This window comes from Rattus rattus, chromosome 16 (genome assembly GCF_011064425.1).
Source record: "Rattus rattus isolate New Zealand chromosome 16, Rrattus_CSIRO_v1, whole genome shotgun sequence".
Classification (NCBI taxonomy): domain Eukaryota; kingdom Metazoa; phylum Chordata; class Mammalia; order Rodentia; family Muridae; genus Rattus; species Rattus rattus.
In genome coordinates, this window is record NC_046169.1 from 29,729,929 (window position 1) to 29,753,350 (window position 23,422).

The window sequence follows — 23,422 nt, forward strand, 5'->3', positions numbered from 1 at the left end:
AATGAGGTGAACCTACTCACTGGGAAGCCACCTCCCTTGAGTCTTGGGGCTTAATTGTAAGTCAGGGCTCAGAGCCTGGAAGCAGGGTGCCATTCTCTTGAACCCCACCTCATATGACACATAATTCTACTGAAGCATTTCCCAGATCAATTTATCTCCATAAGAAGTGTGACTTAGTCCTCAATTTCTGTGCTTGCTTTACTGTGTGTTATTGTTTTTCTTCATTAAATGCAAATTAATATGCATCTAATGTAGACACTTTAGAAAAAGCAATAAAGAGAAACTGGATGAACTGCCTATTTCCCACTAATCAAAAAACTACGCACAACGGCGCACACAGCCGGTTGCGTCCTGTGCTGGAAGAGGCAAGCATTGCCCGCTCACGTGGAACCACAAATATGCTCTCAAAGAAGGCAGAGGGCCAGCAGGCAGGCCCCGAAAGAAAGCTGGCTCTCCCTGCATGCTGGCAGCACAGCCAGCCCCCCAGCAAGCAAAGGGTAGAAGCTTAGAAAGATGGGAACACGCCACAGTTGAACAAGGTTCTCTCACTCTGCCATCGCTTGGGGGAGCAGACGAGCTGCCCAGTGTGGCATCTTAATTAACCGGGTAGCCAGACTTGGGGAGTTGGTATTCAACAACAACAACAACAAAAAAAAAAAAAAAAAATGAGGTTGGTTGACTTGTCCCGGAATTAGACAACCTGGAAACAGGCGGCAGGGGGATCCTGAGCCAACCTCTGCACTCGAAGGGTGTCTTTGGTGCCCCATCCCTCCTAGCTGGCACTTTTGTCCTTGAAAGAGAAAATGCATACCTAGGGTTGAGAAAGGCTATGGAGCAATGGTTCTCAACCTTCCCGATACAACCACCCTTTAATACAGTTCCTCGTGCTACGCTGACACCAACCATAACATTATTTCTTTACTACTTCATACCTATCATTTTGGCGCTGCTGTAAACCATAGTGTAAATGTCTGATGTGCGACCCCCAGGTTGAGGGCCACTGCTCTAGGGAAAAGGCACAGATACCACAGCAGCAGGCTTCTCAGATCCCGCCCAGGAGCCTCTCCTCAGCAGAGGGAGGAGGCAGCCAGCATTGAGCCAGGCAGCTCTGGCCCTGGGAGCAGTTCTAGAGAAGCAGAAGTGAGAGTCCAGTCCTGGGTGACCCATTCATAGCTGCATCTTCACTGAGCTGTGTTTTCTGAATGTTACATACCAGCCGTGGACAGATAAACAAAGGCTGTAGTGGGTCCATAAAGGATAAGGAAGCACCGCCCTACTCAACAGAGCTCATACACCTCAAAAGCACAGCACTGTGAGAATGAAGCCATGCGATAGACCACACAGTGTGTGAGTGTGTCACGAAAAATGTCCCAGACAGGCAAAGGCCTGGAGGATAACAGATTACACCGTGAGGCCCTAACAGATTACACCATGAGGCCCGACTGCTTGGGATTGAGCACGGGGTTTGCATTCACGGCGATGAGAATGTTCTGGAATTAGATAGTGGTGATCTCTGGGCAGCATCACGAATACACTAAATGGGACAGAAGGCCAGGCAGTCTGCAGCTGCTAAGACAGGGAAGGAAAGTCAGAGCTGGGTCCACTGGGCATGTGGGCTCCAGGAGCACCCAAATCCTCCTTTCTCCCCAGAAAACCTGCAGCACAAGGAGGAAATGTACACCAAGGACATCACCAAGTGGAGCTCCAATGACCTCATGGACAAAATGGAGAATCCAGAGCCTGAGGAATCACAGGGTAACCAGCCTTGGGGAGAGGGGTGCGGCTCACTCCTGTCTTACCCAATTCCCACACAAGGGTGGGGACCCAGGGGCTTGAAGCATCCCCGGGGGCAGAGTTCCCTTTTGGCTACCAGGCATCCACTGCAGTAGCAGTGACAATGTGGCCTCTGCATTGCAGACTCTCTCTACCAGAGTGGCTCTGAGTTCAGGGTGGCCTCCAGTGTGGAGCAGCTGAACACCATCGAGGTGAGTAGCCACCTAAACACTCAGAGACCAAGGCTGTGGGCGGGCGCCGAGGGCAGGGTACAGAGGCAGAGCTTTCCAGAGCCTTGTATCCACGTTTGGATAGACATTCACCAGAGAGGCCGGGGGTCCCTTTCCCTGCCACCTTTCTATGGGGACACCAGCCAGCCCTGCCTCTATGATGTTCCCAAGAACCAGGGACAGCAGACAGCCCCCACAAGGAAAACCGTAACCAAGTTCCACCTTTGGGAAAATAAAATGAGGACCTTGTAAATTCCAGAAAAAAGCTAAGAGGTCCAGGTTCCCATCCTTCTCGTGGCACAAGAAGATAAAAACAAAGAAGGACCAGAACCGAGAGCCGTCTAGGCAGAAGTGATGTGACTGTGGCCCAGGGCTGCTTCCAGCCAGGCAGAACTCAGTGTGTCCAATAAAGCTGTCTTTGTAGAGCCTGTGTCCACTCGGGGGTTCTTTGCTGGAGCTCGCGCCCCTTCCACCTGCGGGCCGTCAGAGCTGTTTGCACTGGGGCAGGAGCCAGGCTGGGCCGCAGTTGTGCCATGCTATGGTCATAAACACTGCCCTGCTCTGTCTCCAGGCTACCCAAGGTGGGAACTCTGGTCCCCCTGGAGGGCCTTGCCCTCCTGAGGTCTTGTGCTTTGAGGTGGAGGTGTACTTTTCTAGAAGGGGTAGTAGGTGAGGGAACAGTTGTCAGTTGCTGCTTAGCGTTACACAAGGCAAACAGAGGCCCTCCCAACTCAGCGCACACAGCTCTGACTGTCCCCCAGGAGAGGGGCAGAGCCGGAGGCAGATCTGCCTTGGGATGTGCAGTTAGAGGAGCCCAGCACTGCTTCTGGGGCACTGCTGTCCGAAGGCAGACCCTTCTGCCCACCCTAACCCCCAAACTGGAACCTTTCTTCATGAAAGGGTGGCTTGGTAGGAGCAGACTGGGGTTACCCTGTCTCCCCATCACTGGCTTCACCACGCTCGTGAGCTTCTGCTAGAGTTCAGGGCAGGGGGAATTGCTGTCCTTGGCTGGGTGTGAGGAAAGCTATGTTTCTGGCCTGTGGTCCTCCCTAAAGGGTTAGCCAGATTACTACACAAAGGATAGTCCCACCTTTTCCCAGGTGACAAGGTACAGCTGGACTCTACCTCCGTGTCCAGGAGCTGGGAGGCTGCTTTTATAGACATCTTTCCATAACCTTGTTCCCACTGTGTTGGAGAAGCCCCTCTACCTGATCATGATGGGAGTGGCCGTCATTCCATGCCCAGGCCGCCCTGTGGTGGACAGTCCCTGCACGTGTAGTTGTTCCTACCCCAGCCCCGGGAGGACAGCAAGCCCAAGACAGGAATCACTTCTACTCTCTTCCTCACTTATCCCCACACCCTTGGACATAGCACGATCAACACTTAAAGACCAGTGGTCATTGTCACACACATACTAGGAACTCAGTAGGCATTCAGGAAAGGCCTCTGGAGTAGGGGCCCCAGCCTGGGCTTCCAGGAGAACTAGCAAGGCTTTTTGGGTGCTATTCTGCCTTGGTGTTAATGAGCCATTTCACCAGTGCCTGGGCCTCTCTGCCCTCTCGCCTTGTCTGAGGAGAGTAGCTCTGTAGCCCTGTGCACAGCATAAGGTCTAGGGTCTCCCTTTGGCTTCATAGCAGTGTAGCAGGTCGGTAGGAAGGTAGGCTCATGACCTGCCCTCTCTTTCCTGCTGTGCTGGGATCCTGCCTCTGCTCTTGGGGCCCTTGGTTTTAGATTCTAAGAATAGTGGGACACTGGACTGAGGGACAAGTAGAGGACCTCCACTCCTATCAACCCCTATGACTCCAGAACAGCATTGCCTGACTGTTTGAGTCAAGCCAGACCTATACCTAAAAGCAGACACTTAGCAGGCATCCAGAGGCCTGGCAGCTCAAACAAGCTGCTGCCTGAGACCCTAAAGAAGGTGGAACTGGTGATTTCTCCAGAAGATACCCTTCCTCGAGTCTGTTGTGACCCTGGTCCAGGACACACCACTCCATCTCCAGTCTCCAGTCCTTACAGGGGTTCAAGGGAAGGGCTGAGGCAGTGAACCCCGGACCTTATAACCAGATAACCAAAACCCGGGGTCTCCCAGGTGGAAATAGAGCTCAGGGGTAGGATGCTGGCCCACCACATGTGTGAGTTCCTTAGTCCAATTCCTAGCAGTACAAAAAAAAACAAAAAAAAAAAACCCTAGGGCACCTGGGGCCTGGCAAGGAATTCATGCCCACCACTACCCATGCAGGATGAGGTGAGCCAGCCACTAGCCACGCCACCCTCCAAGATTCACGTGCTGCTGCTGGTGCTGCATGGAGGCACTATCCTGGACACGGGAGCGGGTGACCCCAGCTCCAAGCAGGGTGACACCAACACTATCACCAATGTGTTCGACACCGTCATGCGTGTGCACTACCCCAGTGCCCTAGGCCACCTAGCCATCCGCCTGGTGCCCTGCCCACCCATCTGTGCCGATGCCTTCGCCCTCGTCTCCAAGTGAGTGGCATGTGCTTGCCAACACCCATCATGCCCCCGACAGGAAGAAGCAGCAACACACTGTCCCTGCCTCCGGCCCCAAGCATTGCATGGCTCCCCAGTGTCAGGTCCTTTTAGAATGTCCTTCCCCTCAGTGGGAAGGCAGCGGAGCCCAGGAGACAAGAACAGATCTAGGAGGACAATCCCCAGCTGAGTCCACGGTACAGTGCTGTAGGATAGAAATGCTGACCTGCCTTGGGATATGAGTCTACTCAGCGGCCCTGGCACTCTGAGCCTGCTCTAGGCCTCCCTGGGAGTGTCTCCATGAGTACTGCAGGGCAAGCTGCAGCTCTCCTTGGCCTGCTTTCTAGATCGGGGGGTGGGGGGGCATTGGGTCAAGCTGAGTTTACCTGCCCTCTCCTGACCCAGCCCCTTCCCCCCAGCCTCAGTCCCTATGGCCATGATGAGGGCTGTCTGTCTAGCAGCCAGGATCACATCCCCCTGGCTGCCCTGCCCCTGCTGGCCACTTCCTCACCCCAGTACCAGGAGGCAGTTGCTACAGTGATTCAGCGGGCCAACCTGGCCTATGGAGACTTTATCAAGTCCCAGGAAGGCGTGACCTTCAACGGACAGGTGAGTGAGGTCAGGGGTTAAGGAAAGACCTTTCAGGGTGGGCTGGCCAGAGGATCAGATCTGGGGGGGTTGGGGGGTTGAAGGGTAGGGGGTGCCTTTCCTAGTTAGCAGCCCCACAAGCAGGATGGAGACTCAAGCTTCTGCCTTCCTGCCTTCAGGTCTGCCTGATTGGAGACTGTGTCGGGGGCATTCTGGCATTTGATGCCTTGTGCTACAGTGGCCAGCCAGTGTCCGAGAGCCAGAGCAGTAGCCGCCGGGGCAGTGTGGTCAGCATGCAGGTACCTGAGCGGGGGCAGAGGGAGGGGCATCCTTTGGTCCCAAACCTCTAGAAAGGTCTGCTGTCTCTCATATTACACCATGGAGACTGGCTGCCTTTCCTGACACAGGCCACCGAGCCACAAGCATTGTGCCCTGTGCTGTGTCCCACAAGCAGTGTGCCCAGCCAAAACCCCAAGGAGCTGACTCGGACACCACAGTCCTTGCCCTGTCTATTTTGTCATTCAACAATGTCCAGAGTCCCCCCCCCCCGCGCGCACGAGGCCCAGCAGGGGTTCCCCTCTGGAGCAGGAGATGAGAGAGCTAGGAGAGGCGTGGCAAGCATATGCCCGGGTCTCAGGCTAAGTCAAAGGAAGTACCTAAAGTAGATCAGCAGCAGCTCAGAAGAGCTGAAAGTGGACCTCAGCATCCCCTAGGAGTCACATGGGAAGGACACAGGTTTTGCCTGTGTGGGTGACCGCAAGTGGCAGTGTGAAGCCTGGGGTCTGGAGAACCATTGCAATGTGTCCGGGAGAGCACGTGGCTTCACACACGAGGGTCTGCACTGCGTGGCACAGCTCTGGCCCCTGGGCGAGGTGGGCGCACCCTGTTCCCCTTTGTCTCACCCTGATGTCTTCCTGCTGTAGAATGGCCATCACCTGGGCGAGATCACTGTGTGCCAAGCCAGTCCCGGAGTGAAGGATGCTAGGACTTAGCCAGTAGTCTGAGGGGCAGTGGGAGACAAGACTTCCCCCTCTAGTTGGGTGAGAAGCCTGCAGCTGGGCAGTGGCCGGCAGGGCCTGGAGTCAGGAGGGAGGGGTTCGCAGAACACTGAAGAAGGGCCTAGGCCTAGGCCAGGGACCACCTGGCAGTGAGCCTCCATGGCCATTCCAGGACGCTGACCTGCTGTCCCCGGGCATCCTGGTGAATGCAGCACACTGCTCCGGTGGTAGTGGCGGTGGCAGTGGCAGTGGTGGAGGCTCCAACCTGGAGAGCAGCCGGCATCTGAGCCGTAGCAACATTGACATCCCCCGAAGCAACGGCACGGAGGACTCCAGAAAGCAGATGCCTCGCAAAAGGAGCGACTCCTCCACCTATGAGCTGGACACCATCCAGCAGCACCAGGCCTTCCTGTCCAGGTAGGGCTCGTGTGCCAGTAGGAGGAAGGTCCCGGCATGAAGGAACCAGAGTCCTACGTCATTGCATGTGTGGGGTTCTGGGCATTCCTATCTGGGGGACTTCCAGTTTCCTGGGTACTGCGGTCCTGTATATAACAAGGGCTATCCTCAGCCACTGGAGACGCATCCTCCTGAGGGTAGAGGTGAGGTGGAGTCGGGCAGCATGATCCCATCATGGCTACATCAAAGGCACGGCTCCCCTGGAGAGGTTGTGATATGCTGTCACTAGGGTTGTCTAGTCGGTGCTGGGTAGCCCTGCTCTCACGACAGTACAGGCCTTAGTCCCTAAGGGACCATGAGACCCAGCTGACCCTGGGTGACCTGCAGGCCCCTCCATCCCCACTGCAGCCTCCATGCCAGCGTACTGAGGACTGAACCCAGCTCCCGCCGCTCAAGCAGTTCCACGATGCTGGACGGTGCCGGGGCCCTGGGCAAGTTTGACTTCGAGATCGCCGACCTCTTCCTCTTCGGGTGCCCACTGGGGCTAGTCCTAGCCTTGAGGAAAACAGTCATCCCCTCCCTGGACGGTGAGAGGCCTGCAGGGATAGGTCAAGCTACATGAGCTGGACAGGGACCACTGTGAACCAGTCACAAGGCCATGGTCACATCCCAACCCTTTCAACATCTCTGCCCACCAAAGGCACTGTCCTTCCCTACCTCTCCAGCAGCCCAGTCACATGGTCCTCTCCTGGAACCTCTTGCTCCATACCTCTCTAAAATCCCTGAAGCAATGGGGATGCGTAGCAGGGTCAGGGAGGTCAGACAAAACAGACCCAGTCTCGGGTATGGGGTCCACCCATAGGGACAGACAGGGCCATCGTGCATCATGGTCCCTGGAGATGGGAGGTGGGGCAGTATCCGAGCCTCCCAGTGATCCCTGATCTGTGCCAGCCTTAACCGGCCCAGCCCCAGAGGGGCTCAGACAAGCCGAGAGCAGGTGAACTACGGGGCCACATTACAATGAAGGCCCTATACTCAGTGGCCCACCAATGCCTCTGGTCCTTCCTGTCTACAAGGTAGCAGCTGGATTGCTGAGGGGACTCCACAAATGAGCATTCTCCCAGGGGGCAGCTGTCCCCCTGCAGGACAGGGCCATCTGCCTTGCTCAGAAAAGTCTCATGGCTTCTCATGGACATGCAGAGAACATTCTGTGGTTATCCCCTGCCACCCCAAGGAAGAATTCGGTGGAATTACGCATCCGAGGCCAAGTTCAGAAAGCTTGGTGTGTGCTCCTGTGGGTGTGGATTAGAAGGGAAGGCGCCTGCCACACTCGCAGTGCCAGGACGCAGCCTAGGAGCGGTCAAGTACTGCTGGGGTGACTTCAGCCTATGTGTGCCTGTGATACCTGGCTGAGGATACACGCGGAGCCCATAGGGGATCGTGGGCTAGAAGGAGCCCTCCACCCCGCTGTCCAACACATTCCCTCAGTGCCAAACTGTGGAGGCTGAGGCAGGAGGAGTTCAGTACTAGCATAGGCGACACAGTGAGACCCTGCTTAAAAAACTATTAATAAAGGAAAATGATCCACACGGGTCCCAAATTGATGAAAACGCACGGGGAAGGCAGCCTGGGCCCCGCCCCCTTCCCCGCCCCTCACCCACGCCCCGCCCCCATCCCACCCCGCCTCCTACTCAGAGTCTTCTCTCTTTGCGCCCCTCCACTCCCAGTTTTCCAGCTGCGGCCAGCGTGTCAGCAAGTGTACAACCTCTTCCACCCTGCGGATCCTTCAGCCTCCCGCCTGGAACCGCTGCTGGAGCGGCGTTTCCACACCCTGCCGCCCTTCAACATCCCTCGATACCAGCGCTACCCGCTGGGGGATGGCTGTTCCACACTGCTGGGTGAGGCTTTCGGGAAGGTGGGGCGTTGGTTTTTCAGGTTGGGAATAACTGCTATGCTATAGCCCCCAACATCCAGTGGGTCTCCTCAAAGGGAAACAGAGGCAGACACTGTCCCCAGTGAACATTGGTGCAGATGTAGCCATGCTCCCCGATCCCTGTGGGGCAAGACTGACTGTCAGAACTTCCTGAGGGCTTCCCAGCAATTAATTGCCAGGGCTGTACTCCCTCCCCCACTGCCTAGGGCCTCCAACCCATCAGGGAAGGAGTTGAGGCCCTTCTGCAAGCTGGGGACCTTGTAAACAGGGCCCATTGTGGTAGGCAGGTGCCCAGAGATGGCTGGGAGTATGGGAGGGACCGTCCTCAGAATGGCCCGCCCCTTGCTGCAGCGTGTACCCCGGCATCTTGTTGTCCTGTCCTGGTCTTCAAGGAGCCTTGTGTGTGTCAGCACATGTGCAGATGGCCCACTTGAGTGTCTGTTCTTGTCCTCTGCTCTCTTCCCGTCTGCCTCCAGTCGAGACCGTGCAGAGAAACCCAGAGCTGGTCCTGGAGGGCGGCCCCCTGGCCCCCCTCCCCCACGGGGATAGCTTCCTGGAGACCAGTATCCCTGTTCCCGCGCTCACCTGGCAGGATGGGCCCCGCCAGAGCCTGGGCTGTTCTGAGTGTGTGTACCCCCCCACTCCTAGTGACTGATGTCTGCTTGGCTGCTGCCCCTTGGACCTCCACCCCCCTCATGCCCTCTCTGGCCACTCAGTCTGTGGGATTTTGGTAGCAAGGACATGGCCGTGGGAAGCTGGTCTTGTTGGCTCCTTTCTGTGCGTGATGATCCAGAACCTGAAGTGACCCTAATCCCGCGATTGACAGAAGCTATCTCACTGTCAGACAGCATGTGACTTTCCAAGGCTGCTCTTTGACCTTCCTGACACTGTAGAGAGCAGACAGGGTGCGGCATCAAACAGCCACCTCTCAGCCCTCAGCTAGGAAAATGCCTTGGTGTTAGCAAGGAGTTGGGGCCTGCAGGTCTCACTCCTTACCTTCCCGAGAATGTGCAGGCCTCATATGTCACCCAGACCGGTTCTTCCAAATGACTCCTGTTGTGTCCTCAGATGCCATCAGGGGGCTGGCCTATGTGTGAGGGCATCGAGGGTGGTCCAAGAGAGCATCTGTGGGGCCAAATATGGGGAAGAAGTGGCCAAGGAGGGCAGGAACCCATGCCTTGCCTCCCTACCCCATGTCTGTGTCCATCTGTCCACCCTTCTCTGCCCAGCCCACCCCTCCCTGCCTCAGCTCAGGCCCTTCGCTCTCAAGGCCCTAAACCAGCTGCACCCTGGTGCACGCTGGACCCAGCAAGCTGGCCTCTCCCACTGCCGGGAGACTGTGGCCAGGCCTTCTCTGACCTAGATCTCTGCCTCTTTCCCCCCAACAGCGGATGCGCTCCAGACCCACAACACAGTCTTCCAAGAGCATGCAGCCCCCTCGTCACCCGGCACAGCCCCTGCTAGCCGTGGCTTCCGCAGAGCCAGTGAGATCAGCATCGCCAGTCAGGTGTCAGGCATGGCCGAGAGCTACACAGCATCCGGCATTGCCCAGAGTGAGTGATGTCCCCTGTGCTTCTGCCACGGATATTTCAGCAGGGGACCCTGGGAAGAGGGCAACAGTGGTGTCTACCTGGCAGGAAGTGGGTCCTGAACCGTGCAGGGCCAGGGGACTGCCACCTCATTGGCTGATGAGCAGTGCCAGCCTGTGCTGACCTCACTGGGAGGGTGGAGATGAGGCTGCGGTGAGCACCGGGCCAAGGCTGTGACCGCCGTAGGGTTTCTGAGACTTCAGCTGTCTTAAGGTCTTCTCTTGATGGGTCCTGGCTCTACCCTAATATCCTCCATCCTCCCTGGTCTGCTACCAATGTAGGGGTGCCCAGTGTGTGTGTGTGTGTGTGTGTGTGTGTGTGTGTGTGTGTGTGTGTGCGCGCCTGTGTGTGTGCATGTCTGAACCATTCCCCTTCCCTTGTTCTTGCTCCTCAGAGGGTCCCTCGTCGCTCAACCACACCCCCAGCATCAGGCGCCTATCCTTGCTCGCCCTGCCCCCCCCATCCCCTACCACCCAGGGTCCCCGTGCCAGGGCAAGGCAGGTGAGCCCCAACCTGGAGAGGGGCCCCTGCCTCCCTGACTTGGACATCGGAGAAGGTACCCCATCCACAGCACTGTCCCCTCTAACCCGAGATCATTCACCGTTGCCAGCATGTTTCGCTAGCTCACTGCTGGGCCCTCCCTGCTGACTCCTGCTGAGGCTAACAGGAAACACAGCCTTGGGTGGGGAGGATGAAGGCCCCCAGGGAGGAGAGAGCAGGGTTAGAACTACCTGGGGGTCCTGTCACAGGCCATGGGCAGAACTCAGGGGAGCTCAGCCCCATGAAGCAGGCACCAGAGAGGCACCTATGATATATATGTCCCATGATATATATATATATATATATATATATATATATATATCTATATCTCCCTTCTCCCTTGAGAGAGGATACTTGAGTTCCTTTGTCTTGAAGGCCCTGGGCCTCACCACTCATCCTTTCACCTCTGTAGCAGGCCTTACCTGGAGGTTCTAGAATTGTCAAACCGAGGTGTCTCTGTGCTTTCTTTTACGTGTCTGAGCCTTGGGAGCAGGAAGAATGGGGGTAGGGGGGCAGGGTCCAGGATAGGGGCTCTCGTTGATCATCGTCTGTATTGGAATAGCTCACCCTGCTCCAAAACTCCTCATGCCCCTCAGCACAGCCACACGGCTTCATATTCTCTGCAGCGAGGTTACCTGTGGGCATTTTCTACACGTACCTGCTTGCCTGTAACTAGCCCGGGAGAAACCTGCTTTGACTGCAGCAGGAGGGAGGGCTGGTCTGAGATGAACAGGCCTGAGGGCCAGGTGACCCACTAGGGTCTCTGTCCGGGAGCCCAGCAGGGCAATCACAACCCTTCCTCCTGGCAGTTGCTGCCAAGTGGTGGGGCCAGAAGCGGATTGACTACGCCCTGTACTGCCCCGACGCCCTCATGGCCTTCCCCACAGTGGCCCTGCCCCACCTCTTCCATGCCAGCTACTGGGAGTCAACTGATGTGGTCTCCTTTCTGCTGAGACAGGTACCTACTGCTCAGATACAACTGGGCGGGCCTCACAGGATGCCCTGAGAGAGTAAGGGCTCCTCCCTGCCCCAATAGGTCAGGCACCTAGTACCCAGGGAGTGTCGGAGCAGGACCATGCCCTACGGAGCTGGGAAAGGGAGCTGGCTGGGGTGGGGGTGGGGTAGGCAAGATTAGATGGTTTGGTGGTCCTGCAGACCCTGCTGGGCGCCCATTACCAGCTCCTGGGATGGCTGGCCCACCTCTGTCCCCCAGGTCATGCGGCACGACAGTGCGAGCATCCTAGAGCTGGACGGCAAGGAGGTGTCCGTGTTCACGCCTTCGCAGCCCAGGGAGAAGTGGCAGCGCAAGAGAACCCACGTGAAGCTCCGGGTGAGGGTCCTCTGGCTCTCGGGCCCACGCTTCTGTCTAGTCCCGTGCAATCGAGCTGTGTCACACTGCTGTGGGTTGTCCTATCTGATCATTGAGGAGTGAGGCGGGAGCTGGGAGGGGCAAAAGGACACAAGGCTGGCTCCCTCTGCCTGGCCTGGCTAGGTTGTCAGCTGGACCACAGCATGGGCTGCCGGGCTCAGAACTGAAGCTCAAACCTCAGACTCACTCACAGAGGTGTTAGGTGAGCCCAGAAGACCCCACTGCTCTCCCTTCTCCTCACCTCCCCTCCCTTCCCCTCCCCCAGAACGTGGCAGCCAATCACCGGATCAATGATGCAGTTGCCAATGAGGACGGCCCACAGGTTGTGACAGGCCGGTTCATGTACGGGCCCTTAGACATGGTCACCCTGACTGGGGAAAAGGTGAGGATGGGTATGGCCAGGGTGTGGGGACTGAGGCCAGGCTGTGGCCGGTTTGTAACCAGCTTACCTGGGCTTCAGGTGGATGTGCACATCATGACGCAGCCGCCCTCAGGTGAGTGGCTGTACCTAGACACTCTAGTCACCAACAGCAGTGGACGTGTCTCCTATACCATTCCAGAAACACACCGCCTGGGGGTGGGCGTGTACCCTATCAAGATGGTGGTCAGGTATGTGCCTCTGGTGGGAGAGCAGTGGGCCGGCCTCCTGGGTATAGGGAGGGTAGGGCGGGACGGAGTGGATGGATGCGCTGGCTGGTTCTGACGAGCTGTCCCTGACATCCAGGGGAGACCACACATTTGCCGACAGCTACATCACTGTGCTCCCCAAGGGCACAGAGTTTGTGGTCTTCAGTATCGATGGCTCCTTTGCGGCTAGTGTGTCCATCATGGGCAGCGACCCCAAGGTGCGCGCCGGGGCTGTGGACGTGGTGCGGTGAGTGTGGCTGTCAGAAGGTGGGTGGGCTTCGGGCCAAGTGGAGGAGGAAAACACTCGACACAGCCTTGAGCCGGTGCCACCACTGACTGGTGTGCCCTTGTGCAAACCACGTGCCAGTCCCGTTCCGAGGATGCCTCCTTTGAGGTACCTAGGATACCCCCACAAGCTCAGAGCCAGTGAGGCTTGGACACTGCCATACACCCTCATTCCTGCTGGCCAAGATAGACTTCGTGTGCAGCGCATTGGACCCAGGACCTCACTCTGCCACAAGCTACACTCCACTTTTTCAGACAGGGTCTCACTCGTTGCCCAGGCTGCCTTGAACTTGCCATCCTCCTGCCTCAGCCTCGAGTATCCCGGATTACAATCAGGAGCTGGGCACCGCAAGGCTCAGCCGAAGATGTACTTTTCAGTGGCTCAAACGGGCTCTAGCTGGGCAGGAGAGAGGGAGGCTCGAGGAGGAGAGCAGCCATGGGACACCACGCCTGCCCCTTGCCTCCACAGACACTGGCAGGACCTGGGCTACCTCATCATCTATGTGACCGGCCGGCCGGACATGCAGAAGCAGCGGGTGGTGGCATGGCTGGCTCAGCACAATTTCCCTCATGGTGTGGTGTCCTTCTGTGATGGCCTGGTGCACGACCCGCTGCGCCACAAGGCTAACTTTCTGAAGCTGCTCATCTCTGAGGTGGGGCTTGGGAGGACTGGGGAAGGGGGGAGGGCTGGGGAAGGCGGGGAGGGCTGGGGAAGGCGGGGAGGGCTGGAAGGCCCGGCCTGTGCCCATGCTCGTCTCATCCACAGCTGCACCTGCGCGCGCATGCGGCCTACGGCTCCACCAAGGATGTGGCCGTCTACAACTCCATCAGCCTTTCTCCCATGCACATCTACATTGTGGGCCGCCCCACCAAGAAGTTGCAGCAGCAGTGTCAGGTAATGGGGTTCACTGAAGGGCACACATTCCTTGGGGAGCCCCGGGACACTTAGCAGCCTGCCCCTGTCCCCCTCCCCTGCAGTTCATCACAGATGGCTACGCGGCCCACCTGGCCCAGCTCAAGTACAATCACCGGGCGCGGCCAGCGCGGAACACGGCAACGCGCATGGCTTTGCGCAAGGGCAGCTTCGGTCTGCCTGGCCAAGGTGACTTCCTTCGCTCCCGGAATCACCTGCTCCGCACCATCTCGGCTCAGCCCAGTGGGCCCAGCCATCGGCACGATCGGACACAGACCCAGACGGACTTGGAGCAGCGGGGCCAGCGCAGCATGAGCATGGCGGCCAGTTGCTGGGGCCGTGCCATGGCAGGCCGGCTTGAACCCGGGGCAGCCACAGGACCCAAGTAGGACCCCCTCAGGAGGCGCTGTGGTCTCCATGGTGCTAGGCCAGGGCACCGGCCCTCCTGGGCACACGTAGGTGGCTGGGGACACAGACAGGACCTGAGAGCTTGTCCCGGGGCCTCTTGGAAGACAGCCATGCCAACCCAGTCCTCCCAGCCTTGCCCAATGCCCTAGGCTCTGAGGAGCCCAGCTGGTCATGGAAACTGGCAGGAGGTCCAGCCCATGACGGAAGAGGAACCAGGATCGGCCACTTAGCCCAGCCTGGGAGGCATCCCTGGACGTCTTGCTCTGTGTTGATCTCTCAGCCTCCTGGTGGCAGGCATGGGTCTCGGCCCTGCCTGTCACCTCCCTGTCCACTGGCGCCCCTTCCCCTTTGGCAGCAGCTCCAATGGGGTCTAACCTGCTTCTTGTTGACTCCAGTTCTCAACTGTCCAACCTCACTGGTTTTGCACTGGTTTTTGAGAGTGGAGACCCGTTACCACCTCCTGGCTCCAGACAGGTTGGCATGCATGAAAATCCAGTCTCCGCTGATCCAGGGCCTGTCACCACACAGAATATCCCAGTGTGGAAAGTCTTCACGCAAGCAGGAGAGAAAGGCCATACCTTAGTTTCTGCTGCCTGCCTGGGCTGCCGACACCACGGCAGCCCGATGGCAGTCCCAGACTGCTACCCACCCGTCCACCTGCCCCACCCAGAGCTCAGTGCGGTCCCAGAGCCGATGTCACTCCGGGCCCTGAGCACAGCACAGGTGTGAGGCCAGGAAAGTGCACGGCTGGCTCTTCGTAGCCCACCTTGGGCAGCTGGACCTGAAGAGGCCTGGCCTCCACCTCCACTCCTCGCCGGCCACGGGCGGGGGCCCCGTGCCATGGCTGCTGCCCACCGTGTTTCTACGCCTTTCTACTTCTCCATCCGGTTTCTATAAGGTTTTTTTTAACAGGCAATCCTGGGCTGCTTCCTTTTCTTAACTCAGTGTCAGCGCAGCCTGCTACATTAGGAACACCCAGCACTGTGACAGGGTCCCACTCAGTCTGGCCTGTGGGCCCTGCACCTGGCCCACTTGGCGAGGTGTGGGTTTCTTGCCTCACCTGACCCACAATTCCACCGACTTCCTACTCTGGAGCGGGTGGGGCTCTTAGGTTTTCTTAATGCCATTCCGTTTTAATGTCGACTCCAAGAAGCCACAGCTCCCGTGTCAGCCTGAGGGCATACAGCCATTTTATTTCTCCCCAAACAAGGATGGGCATCTTACACACTGGGTCTGGGCCCTGCCTTCCGCACAGCACTGACCACGACCCTACTGCACCTTCTGTGTTGGCTGAGCTCACGGAGCTCAGGCCTCCTGTCCAGTGACGGGGCTCTGCCTGAGTAGCTGCCAAGCTGGATTCAGACTCAGGGCCCTGTGGCTGGGTCAAGAGGCGTATAGGAGACACTGACTTTGCTGTGTAGTTACGTACAGCACAGGAGTGTGGGATTCCCGCCATGGCCGGTCTACACGGGAAGAAAGCTATTTATTTTGTGCAGAGGAAAAAAAAATGTCTGGAGGGGTGAGGCCTTCAGGGTCTCCTCATCCATGTAGCTTTGTGCTGTTCCCAGCGTTCTGTATAAAGCAGTGATTATCTTATGGACCAAGATTCCATGGAGCTGTCACGGTAAAAGTGCAATATTTGCCCCACCACTCCCACAGGAAGCTGCTGGCCCGACAATCACTGCCCCATTGCGGGCCCCAGGGGCCAGGGCCTCCTCCCTCAGGCCCCCCGTCTTGCCTCAGCCGAGGTGACTAGCCATCGGGAGAAGCACCTAGAAGCCTCAGGCCACTTGCAGTCAAAGCAAGGGAGGTCCTGGGGTCAGTGGGCTTGGTCCCTCCCCTGGGCAGCCCCCTGTGGCTCTGAATGCCCATGCTTGCCCAGCCGCCAGCCATGCCAAGGACAACAGCAATAGTCCCCTGGGCTCTCCCAGGGCCCTCAGCCATAGATGGTGAGACGGGCAGCCTTCCCCAAAACCTCACTCAAGTCTGCTTTTTGCCTCCCTCGAGATTCCCTTTGCCTCATTCTCTTGAGGAAGCCCCACTTTTACAGAAAGTAAGAGAGGAAGGTCAAAGTCCTTTAAAAATACCAAAAAAATGTTTACAGTGTCAGGTGCTGAGCTGCAGGGCTCAGGCCTGGCCATTCGTAACCAAAGGGTGAGGCAGACCTTGCTGCCTGCCACCCACCCCAGGCCTGTTAGAATAGAAGCCTTAGTCAGTCCCTCCCCGTCCCCAGTCCCCAGGACTGAGCCTTGATGCCACCCAACACCAACCACCTGCCTTCTCTTTGATTTCTGAAGGATTCAGCAAAGCCCATCCCCTTCCTGGCTCTGTGTGAGCTAGCCGCCATTCTACCCTGTTCTACCTTCACATCTCAGACACCTCCCATCTTTGTCCTTGTACTGTCTGTTCCTCTGGACCATTGTGTGAACTGTGTCCTGACCCCCCCCATGCTGTCCCTGCATCGTCTGGCCTGAGTGTGCTCTCTGTATACTGTGTCACAGTCTGTTACACCAATTAAAGAAGCAGGAGGCTTCCTTCTGGTCTCATTACTGTGGCGGCACCCATGGGTCTCCTGGTGTGTGTGTGTTTGGGGGTGAGCCTCACGGTTCTGACATATGTGCATAGGACATCACTACAGCAAGTGACACACACTAACCACCAGAGCATGAGCCTGACTGCCCTTCCCACACACGGACCTGGCAAGGTAGGTCTCCTGGCCTCTCCTCCCAGGGGACACAGCCATTAAGCCAGAGCTGGGTTAATGACTCCTGTCTGTCTGGGTGTGTGGGATAGGACACATGCAACAGCCTCATGAGCTCACCCTAAGGATCAAGGCTGAATTAGACTCAGCCAGGGTAGGGTCAGGTCTGGGCCAGGTGGAATCCAAGAATAGGGTGGCTGGGTGGTCTTTGCTTACTAACACCAGAGGACATACCGGCTCTCCCCAGAGATAAGCACAAACGGCAACAGTGCCACTCCTCAGCACAAAATGACACAGGACAGGAACTCTGTGAACAAGATCATTTAATAGTGCCCCTCTGCTGTCCACTTCGGTGCCTAGGCCACCCACTGCACCCAAGAGGATGCTGGGCCGTAGGCAAGGCCACTGGACATCAGTCTCCAAACCACCAACAGCAGTTCACAGAGCTGGGATGGCAGGGCCCTCCCTCAGGGAAGCAGGCCTGCTCGCATCTGGAAGGCCAGGCCGTCCCCTCGGGTGGCTTGCTGAGGAAAGAAACAGGTTGGAAGCATGAGAAACTAAGTGTAGACACAATGAGGGCAGAGCATGGGCAAAGTGGTACCACCAACCTTGTTGATCTCTCTGTGTCGTTCTTTGGTTACGATCTCCTCTAAAACCTCACCGTCTCCCTTGATGAGCCTGAGGGTAGGAAGTCATCAGCTTAGCAAGAAAGGGTCTGGGACTCTCAAGTCATAGCCACAGAAACACTCACCCAAGGAAAGGAACCCCACGGCTCAAGCCCAACTATCTTGAGAAGGGGGTGCCTGGGTGCTCCTCCCAATCAACTGCCACTCTTAGGACAGAATGGAGAAGCTCCAGGTAGGCTCGCCTTCGTCAGCCTACAACCATTAACCCAGGCCAGCCAACAGCAACCATTCGAAAAGCATCAAGGCGCTTCCAGTCCTGCAAGTCCTCAAGAGGCACCGGGTGACGGCAGAACATCACAGCACAAGTGACCATTTCCCCTACACTTTTTATAGAAATGGTGACAGCTCCCCACCCGAGCACAACCTGGGCCAATACTCAGCACTGAGCAGAGGGCGGGGCTGGCTGGCTGTGCCTTCGGTACCACACCTTGTGCGGCCGGTCTCTGGGTCCACCACCTTTCGAATAACGCTCTGTCGAGCGTCCCACTCCTCCTTTGTCATGGGCTTCATGGCCTGGATACGAGACTTCTGCTCGTCTGTCAGGACTGGAAGGGAATATGGAGGAGGTGTCAGACCCGGAGAGAGGACCCTCCTCCCACCACATGCTGGCCTGCACGGTACCTGGGCCATCATTGTCCTCCCCAGCTGATCTGTGCCACTGATCCAGAGAGGGGCCGGGCAGAGCCTCGGCCTGGTGCACCACCACTGCCTTCTCCTTGCCTCTCCTCTTCATCTTCTTCTTCCGTTTCTTCTTCTTCTTCCTCTTCTTCTTATCTTTGTGCTTCCCTCGCTTCTTCCGGCCATCACTGGAGGATGAGGATGAGGTGGAGCTAGAAGAACTGGAAGAGGAGGAGGAGGAGGAGGAGGAAGAGCTGGATCTCGATGTCCTCTGGGCCTTGTGCTTGCTTCTCTCTGTGATGCAGGGAGAAGGTAAGGCCTCTGTCCCCAACGCTAACCTGAAGCAGATTCAGGCCTCCACATGGTAGGACTTTCCCTATAGGCTCTCCAAGAGAACATTTGGAACCTTCTTTGGGGTTCTAGAAGTCACTACGTGCCTAGGAGGGTGACCAGGCTCGATCTTGAAGACCCAATGCATTAGAGGAATGAATAAGGAACACCTTCCACTCAACAGAGCCTTTCACACCCTAGGGCCTCAATCCAGAGTCGACCAAGAATCCCTCAATCCCGTTAGGGGGATGGGGGTGGGGAGAGATGCAAGCCTCCCGCAACGCAGACACCACATTCCCCTTTTCCCTGTGCCCGTGATCCTTACCCTCGACACCGGAGGTGCTGCTAGCCTTGTGACCTTGGGATTTGGAGGTTGAACAGTTCCTCGAGGAGTCCTTACTGCTCCTCTTACTTCGCTTTTCTGACCCTCGCCGACCACGGGACCGACTGCGACTTCTCGAGCGCTTGCGAGAGCTAACGTGAGCCATAGCGAGGCGGGCTAGAGACCGGAAGAAAAGCGCTTAACCTGCGACTCTTCTGGAGCACGTCCACAGAGGTGAATCCAAACTCGCGCCAACGAGGCTTGATCCTCGGGGTACCTAGTACCCATTCCTGTCGGAGAGAGCCCCGGGCTTAGACCCCAGCTCCTCCGACTACGCACCGCACCTCGGTCCCTTTAAATGCCCGCCCCGCCCACACGCCTGCGCACTGGACTTTGCGCTATGGGGTGGAAACTCTGCAGCTTTCCTCAACAGCAATAGGGCTGACTGGGTCTCCAGAGATGACTCTCCAGGCTGTCGGGTTCCTACATCAACCATTAGCCCACAGCATGCCTTCGCGCGAGGAAACCACGGCGGGTCCAGGTCTTCCGGCTTGGGGCCGTCCTGGAAGATCATCCGGGTGTTCTTTGCGTCTATGATATCTTTAGTTCCGGGATCCTAGGTTCCGCCTCTAGGGAGCCCATCTCTAACAAGGATCCTTGAACCTGCCTCCACGTGAGTAGGAGACAGTCATGGCCCAGCGCCATCCGCGAGTCTGCCGGTTCTCTCTCCTGAAAGCCACACTTCTAGTCTTCCGGTCTGTCCACTCCACCAGACTGAGAGCTTCACCAAGGTAAGATGTCTGGAGTTTCCAACATCACTCAGTACTAGAGATCTCAAACCCATTTCCCCTCCAGGAGCCCATGGGTCATGACAACCAATTAGGCTCGGTGTGCTGCTAGACTCTCTTCCATCTTCTTTTTGCAGTTAGAATGGAGGCTGGTGTTACTGTATCTTGCCATTTTCCCAGAGAAGCTGGTATCAAGACTTATGAGAGAAGTCCCCAGGATTCCAAACATGTGACCCAAACAGTGCGCACAGCTATGTAAACCCCTCATCCAATCTCAGAACCACCGATTGCAAGCTCTTAAATAACAATAGCAATCAGAGGACTGTTATAAAGTGCTTTATAAACATCAACTCCTTGGGCAGTCACAACAACCAGGGCCCGAGATAGTCCAGAGGTGCACAGCTGGGCATGCCAGCTAGAAAGTCTGGACCCCCATCCTCCACTCTCCAGCATTGCTGATAGTCAGAGCAGTGAACTTAAGTTCCCGGAGCCACCCTCTCTGAGGTAGATGTCTACTGAGACACCCCCCCCCTCCAGCCCCCTTGCTATCCAGTCCCATCTCTGAGCCACTGACTTCCTCTGAGGTAGATGTCTGCTGAGACACCCCCCTCCAGCCCCCTTGCTATCCAGTCCCATCTCTGAGCCACTGACTTCCTCCTCCTCAGAGCTCCCCAGGGCTGAGGCTGAGGCCAGACATCATTAGATGAAAACCATGTCTTTTCCTGGCTTCTTCTCTTCCTGGGCCTGCCCTGCCCTGGACCCTCAGTACTTTAACTCAAGCAGGGCTTGTCTCTCAGCAGCTCTGCCTTACTACAGATCATCCGTCCAAAGAATGACCCAGAAGTCTGCGTGTCCTTCTGACCTGAGCGATGGCGTGGCCGCAGAGTTTATTTCTGCCCTCCCCGCCCAAGATGGCAAGTTTTCTGCTGCCACAGCGCCGACACCTCCAGGAAAACCAGGCTCAAGTCAACACACACACATCCACCATGGCAGGCTCCTCACGGGTGAAGCCATCACCGAAACCCTCATCATCCACCAGGTCTGGCTTCTGGCAGCACATGGGACAGAGGCGATTCCGAACGGCAGACGCCCGGAGCCACACGACAAGGTTCCAGCGCTCTCCCGTGCTCAGGGGCCGGGCCCCATGCAGCTGGCCGCCACGGTGCAGGATACCATGGCCTACCACGTGATCCACTTCCAGGGTCTCCGTCAGGGCTGCAGGTGCCTGCGGATGGGTGCGGTTCAGGCAGGAGCACTCACGCCTGCCCGGCCCGACCTGGTGGGTCTCACTCACCTGGAAGAAGCCCCCAAAGTATAGGGCACCCCCTGTGAAGTCCTTGCCCAGAGCCACATTGAGGGTGAGCTCGGCGTTATCGTAGTGACAGCCCAGCTCCAGGTCCTGGCCCAGTGCATACTTGACCACAAAGGCACGGTGGCTATCGAGGTGGCCCCCTCCGCAGTCTGGGTACAGCAAGGCCATCAGCGGCAGCAGGAAGCGTTCCCGAAGCGGTGTCACCAGTGGGTCGTCTAGGCCTAACTCATGCATCAGGACCTAGGAAGGAGTCCTGGGAGCTTCAGTCTGCGTTCCCACATCTTTGCTAAAGATGTTGCTGAGGGCGAGTGGTGGTCTTTGGGTTCAGAGCAGGGCAGGCAGCCTGCCTGCAGCACCGCAGAGGAGCCTCCCGCCCGAGCTGCTCTCCCGCCCTGGATGCACAAGCAAGGCCTCACCCACCCCGTGGTTGTTCATGGTGTTGGGCCTTCCCTTGGGCATGTCCGACTGCTCAAAATGCTCCAGCTCCTCCAGCAGGGTCTGGCAGAACTTGGCAGAGAACACTGGCACCCGATAAATGCGCTTCTCCTCTGAAGAAGGAGGGGCAGACGGTGAGCCTGGAGCTGCGACTCAACGCCCTCATGAGCCAGCCTGTCATCTTACTGCCTGTTTCTTCTGTACAATGGGGACAGTGACTTAACTGCCCTGACCCTAGCTAGATGCTCAGTGAGTGAATGGTGGAATGGATGAATTAATGAATAAGCGAGATGCCCTACTCCAGGCAGACTGGTCCCACTGGTCTATGCAGTTTCTCCTATCTCCCATTTTTAGACCAGAGATTCAAGGTTAATAAAGTGCTCAGCCCTGCATGGCTTTGCTGCCGCTGGCCTTCAATCCTAGCACTTGTGAGGCAGAGACGGGAGGAGCTCTATGAATTTGAGGCCAGCCTGGTCTACAGATTGAGCTCCAGGATAGCCACAGCTACAGAGAGAAACCTTGTCTGGAACCCCTGCCCCACAAAGAAACCCACCCAGCCTCCCATATTCAAGAATCTCTGGGGGTTGGGGATTCAGCTCAGTGGTAGAGCGCTTGCCTAGCAAGCGCAAGGCCCTGGGTTCGGTCCCCAGCTCCGAAAAAAAGAAGAAAATAAAAGACTCTCTGGCTCCCCCCATCCCCACCCAGTGCCAGCAGGTGATGGGGCCTTACCCGACACTGTCTCCAGGCGCTGGAGAAGGCCCTCAAGATCTGCGCCTGGGGACCTGCTATATTCAGCTGCAGCCTTAAATTCGGGGGCCAGAGCAGCATCCTGGGAGCAGAGCACGGGGCAGCTGTGTAAAGTTAGCCCCCACCAGAGAGCAACCTCCTCCTCGGCCAGCCCCCAAGCTCCCTCCCAGGCAGGCCTAGTACCTGCAGTGAGCTGTAGACCTCAGGCCTTGCCGGGTGGTAAGAGCTGGCGATGACAGCCTTCCTGGCAGCTGATTCCTGTCCCAGCCTTCGGCGACGCCCGACCTCCTGCTCAAGCTGGGCCGGCAAAGGCAGTTACAAACCAGTCTCCCACTTCCAAAGCCATTGTACAGGTTGAAGACATTGAGGGCCAGGAAGACCAAAGTGGAGCCTAGGCTGGAGGACAAGTCTCCCTATACTTCTGAACCTGCCAAGGTCCACTGCAGGTGTCAAGGTGACCTAACAGCCGAAATAGGGGTGATGGTCCCGCTATCCCACTCAGCTGTTGAAAAGGGGATGCCATAGGCAATTTAGTCTTTCTCGATCTCCCTCCTGAACCAGGATCTAGAAGTGGGGGTGAGTGGAAGCAGGAACAGGAAGAAGAGGGCTAAGAAGTCTGTCAGGGTCAAGGACTCCAGAGAAAGGGTTGGCGGGGCACGTTACCTCCTCCAAGAGTTGCTGGAAGTCCTTGGGGGTGACACAGCCACGGCTGCGCAGGAGCTGCGAGGGGAAAGGCCAGTTAGCAGCAAGGACTACGTGACCCTCGGCGAGCGAATAAACATCTCCGAGCTTCAGCGTCCCCCACCCTTGTCATGCAGATGAGAGTGACGGGGTCATCGAGAGATCAGTGGAAATTTCTGCCCACTGTACTCCGCACGCATGTTCTCAGCTTACTAGGCAGCCGCCATCCGGCCGCGACAGGCCAAGTGTGCACACGCGATTAGCACCTCGGGAAAAGCCATTCCTGATGTCCGGGCCCCTCCTGCGCTTGATGCCGCCCCTACTTACCCACCTCACCCCACCCCACCCCAGCCCCTCACCGGGCCGTAGTCACGGCGCAGCTGCTGCTCGTCCCTGAAGCGCAGATGCAGCCCGTAGCGCGCCACATACAAGTTCTGGGAGCAGAAGCAGGCGCAGCGGCAGAAGCGCCGCGGGGCGGCCGTCGCCATGGTGAAGCGGCCGCACCAGCTTCCGTAGCGGTACTTCCGTATACGTCACCGCTGAGGGCGTGGCGCCGGCAGTCAAGGGGCCGCTGAGAATTCCTAATTGCAGATAATCACGCAGACTGGGCAGAAAGGAGTAGAAAGACACTTGCCCGGAAAGGCGGTGTCCCCAGCACAG

General features: G+C 57.4%; 3 protein-coding genes across 9 annotated transcripts in view; 1 reads left to right on the top strand and 2 right to left on the bottom strand.

Annotated features, from left to right (window-relative positions):
* Nucleotides 1-16,677, top strand: part of Pitpnm2 (phosphatidylinositol transfer protein membrane associated 2) — a 131,545-nt gene extending 114,868 nt beyond the window's left edge. For 2 of the 6 annotated variants that reach the window (XM_032886806.1, XM_032886808.1), the window contains 18 exons: nucleotides 1,651-1,755; nucleotides 1,918-1,985; nucleotides 4,246-4,493; nucleotides 4,916-5,105; nucleotides 5,264-5,383; nucleotides 6,255-6,499; nucleotides 6,887-7,065; nucleotides 8,206-8,376; nucleotides 8,888-9,037; nucleotides 9,800-9,964; nucleotides 11,350-11,498; nucleotides 11,754-11,870; nucleotides 12,175-12,291; nucleotides 12,370-12,518; nucleotides 12,634-12,783; nucleotides 13,291-13,474; nucleotides 13,588-13,716; nucleotides 13,800-16,676. In XM_032886806.1, the coding sequence (XP_032742697.1) occupies nucleotides 1,651-1,755; nucleotides 1,918-1,985; nucleotides 4,246-4,493; nucleotides 4,916-5,105; nucleotides 5,264-5,383; nucleotides 6,255-6,499; nucleotides 6,887-7,065; nucleotides 8,206-8,376; nucleotides 8,888-9,037; nucleotides 9,800-9,964; nucleotides 11,350-11,498; nucleotides 11,754-11,870; nucleotides 12,175-12,291; nucleotides 12,370-12,518; nucleotides 12,634-12,783; nucleotides 13,291-13,474; nucleotides 13,588-13,716; nucleotides 13,800-14,123 (2,960 nt within the window). In that variant the 3' untranslated portion in view covers nucleotides 14,124-16,676. Of the gene's footprint in view, nucleotides 1-1,650; nucleotides 1,756-1,917; nucleotides 1,986-4,245; nucleotides 4,494-4,915; nucleotides 5,106-5,263; nucleotides 5,384-6,254; nucleotides 6,500-6,886; nucleotides 7,066-8,205; nucleotides 8,377-8,887; nucleotides 9,038-9,799; nucleotides 9,965-10,394; nucleotides 10,557-11,349; nucleotides 11,499-11,753; nucleotides 11,871-12,174; nucleotides 12,292-12,369; nucleotides 12,519-12,633; nucleotides 12,784-13,290; nucleotides 13,475-13,587; nucleotides 13,717-13,799 lie in introns of all 6 variants that reach the window. The other 4 variants (XM_032886807.1, XM_032886809.1, XM_032886811.1 and 1 more) reach the window with 3 other exon arrangements.
* Nucleotides 16,678-17,149: 472 nt separating this feature from the next.
* On the bottom strand, nucleotides 17,150-20,133 carry Arl6ip4 (ADP ribosylation factor like GTPase 6 interacting protein 4). Its single transcript, XM_032886812.1, has 5 exons — nucleotides 18,803-20,133; nucleotides 18,151-18,441; nucleotides 17,957-18,074; nucleotides 17,452-17,521; nucleotides 17,150-17,367 (listed from the first exon to the last, which is right to left on the bottom strand). Exons 1-5 carry the CDS (start codon nucleotides 18,963-18,965, stop codon nucleotides 17,311-17,313), a joined length of 699 nt encoding a protein of 232 aa, XP_032742703.1. The 5' UTR covers nucleotides 18,966-20,133; the 3' UTR covers nucleotides 17,150-17,310.
* A 306-nt stretch (nucleotides 20,134-20,439) lies between these two features.
* Nucleotides 20,440-23,411, bottom strand: Ogfod2 (2-oxoglutarate and iron dependent oxygenase domain containing 2). 2 transcript variants are annotated; one of them, XM_032886814.1, is made up of 7 exons: nucleotides 23,122-23,408; nucleotides 22,745-22,801; nucleotides 22,265-22,378; nucleotides 22,064-22,163; nucleotides 21,320-21,447; nucleotides 20,882-21,139; nucleotides 20,440-20,812 (listed from the first exon to the last, which is right to left on the bottom strand). In XM_032886814.1, the coding sequence occupies exons 1-7, from the start codon at nucleotides 23,248-23,250 to the stop codon at nucleotides 20,549-20,551; spliced, it is 1,050 nt and encodes a 349-aa protein (XP_032742705.1). In that variant the 5' UTR covers nucleotides 23,251-23,408; the 3' UTR covers nucleotides 20,440-20,548. The 2 variants fall into 2 exon arrangements, with proteins under 2 accessions (XP_032742705.1, XP_032742704.1); XM_032886813.1 differs by having other exon boundaries at nucleotides 20,440-21,139; nucleotides 23,122-23,411.
* Nucleotides 23,412-23,422: the final 11 nt, after the last annotated feature.

Bases quoted from the DNA above. Each gene is read 5' to 3' on its own strand.
- Ogfod2 (XM_032886813.1), bottom strand. From the start codon at position 23,250: ATGGCGACGGCCGCCCCGCGGCGCTTCTGCCGCTGCGCCTGCTTCTGC. The intron at 22,379-22,744 runs GTAACGTGCCCC...TTGCCGGCCCAG, and splicing joins TCCAGCAACTCTTGGAGGAG to CTTGAGCAGGAGGTCGGGCG. The intron at 21,448-22,063 runs GTAAGGCCCCAT...CTCCTTCTTCAG, and splicing joins GCGCCTGGAGACAGTGTCGG to AGGAGAAGCGCATTTATCGG.
- Arl6ip4 (XM_032886812.1), bottom strand. From the start codon at position 18,965: ATGGCTCACGTTAGCTCTCGCAAGCGCTCGAGAAGTCGCAGTCGGTCC. The intron at 17,522-17,956 runs GTGTGGTACCGA...TCCTACCCTCAG, and splicing joins CCAGAGACCGGCCGCACAAG to GCTCATCAAGGGAGACGGTG. The intron at 17,368-17,451 runs GTTGGTGGTACC...TTCTTTCCTCAG, and splicing joins GACACAGAGAGATCAACAAG to CAAGCCACCCGAGGGGACGG.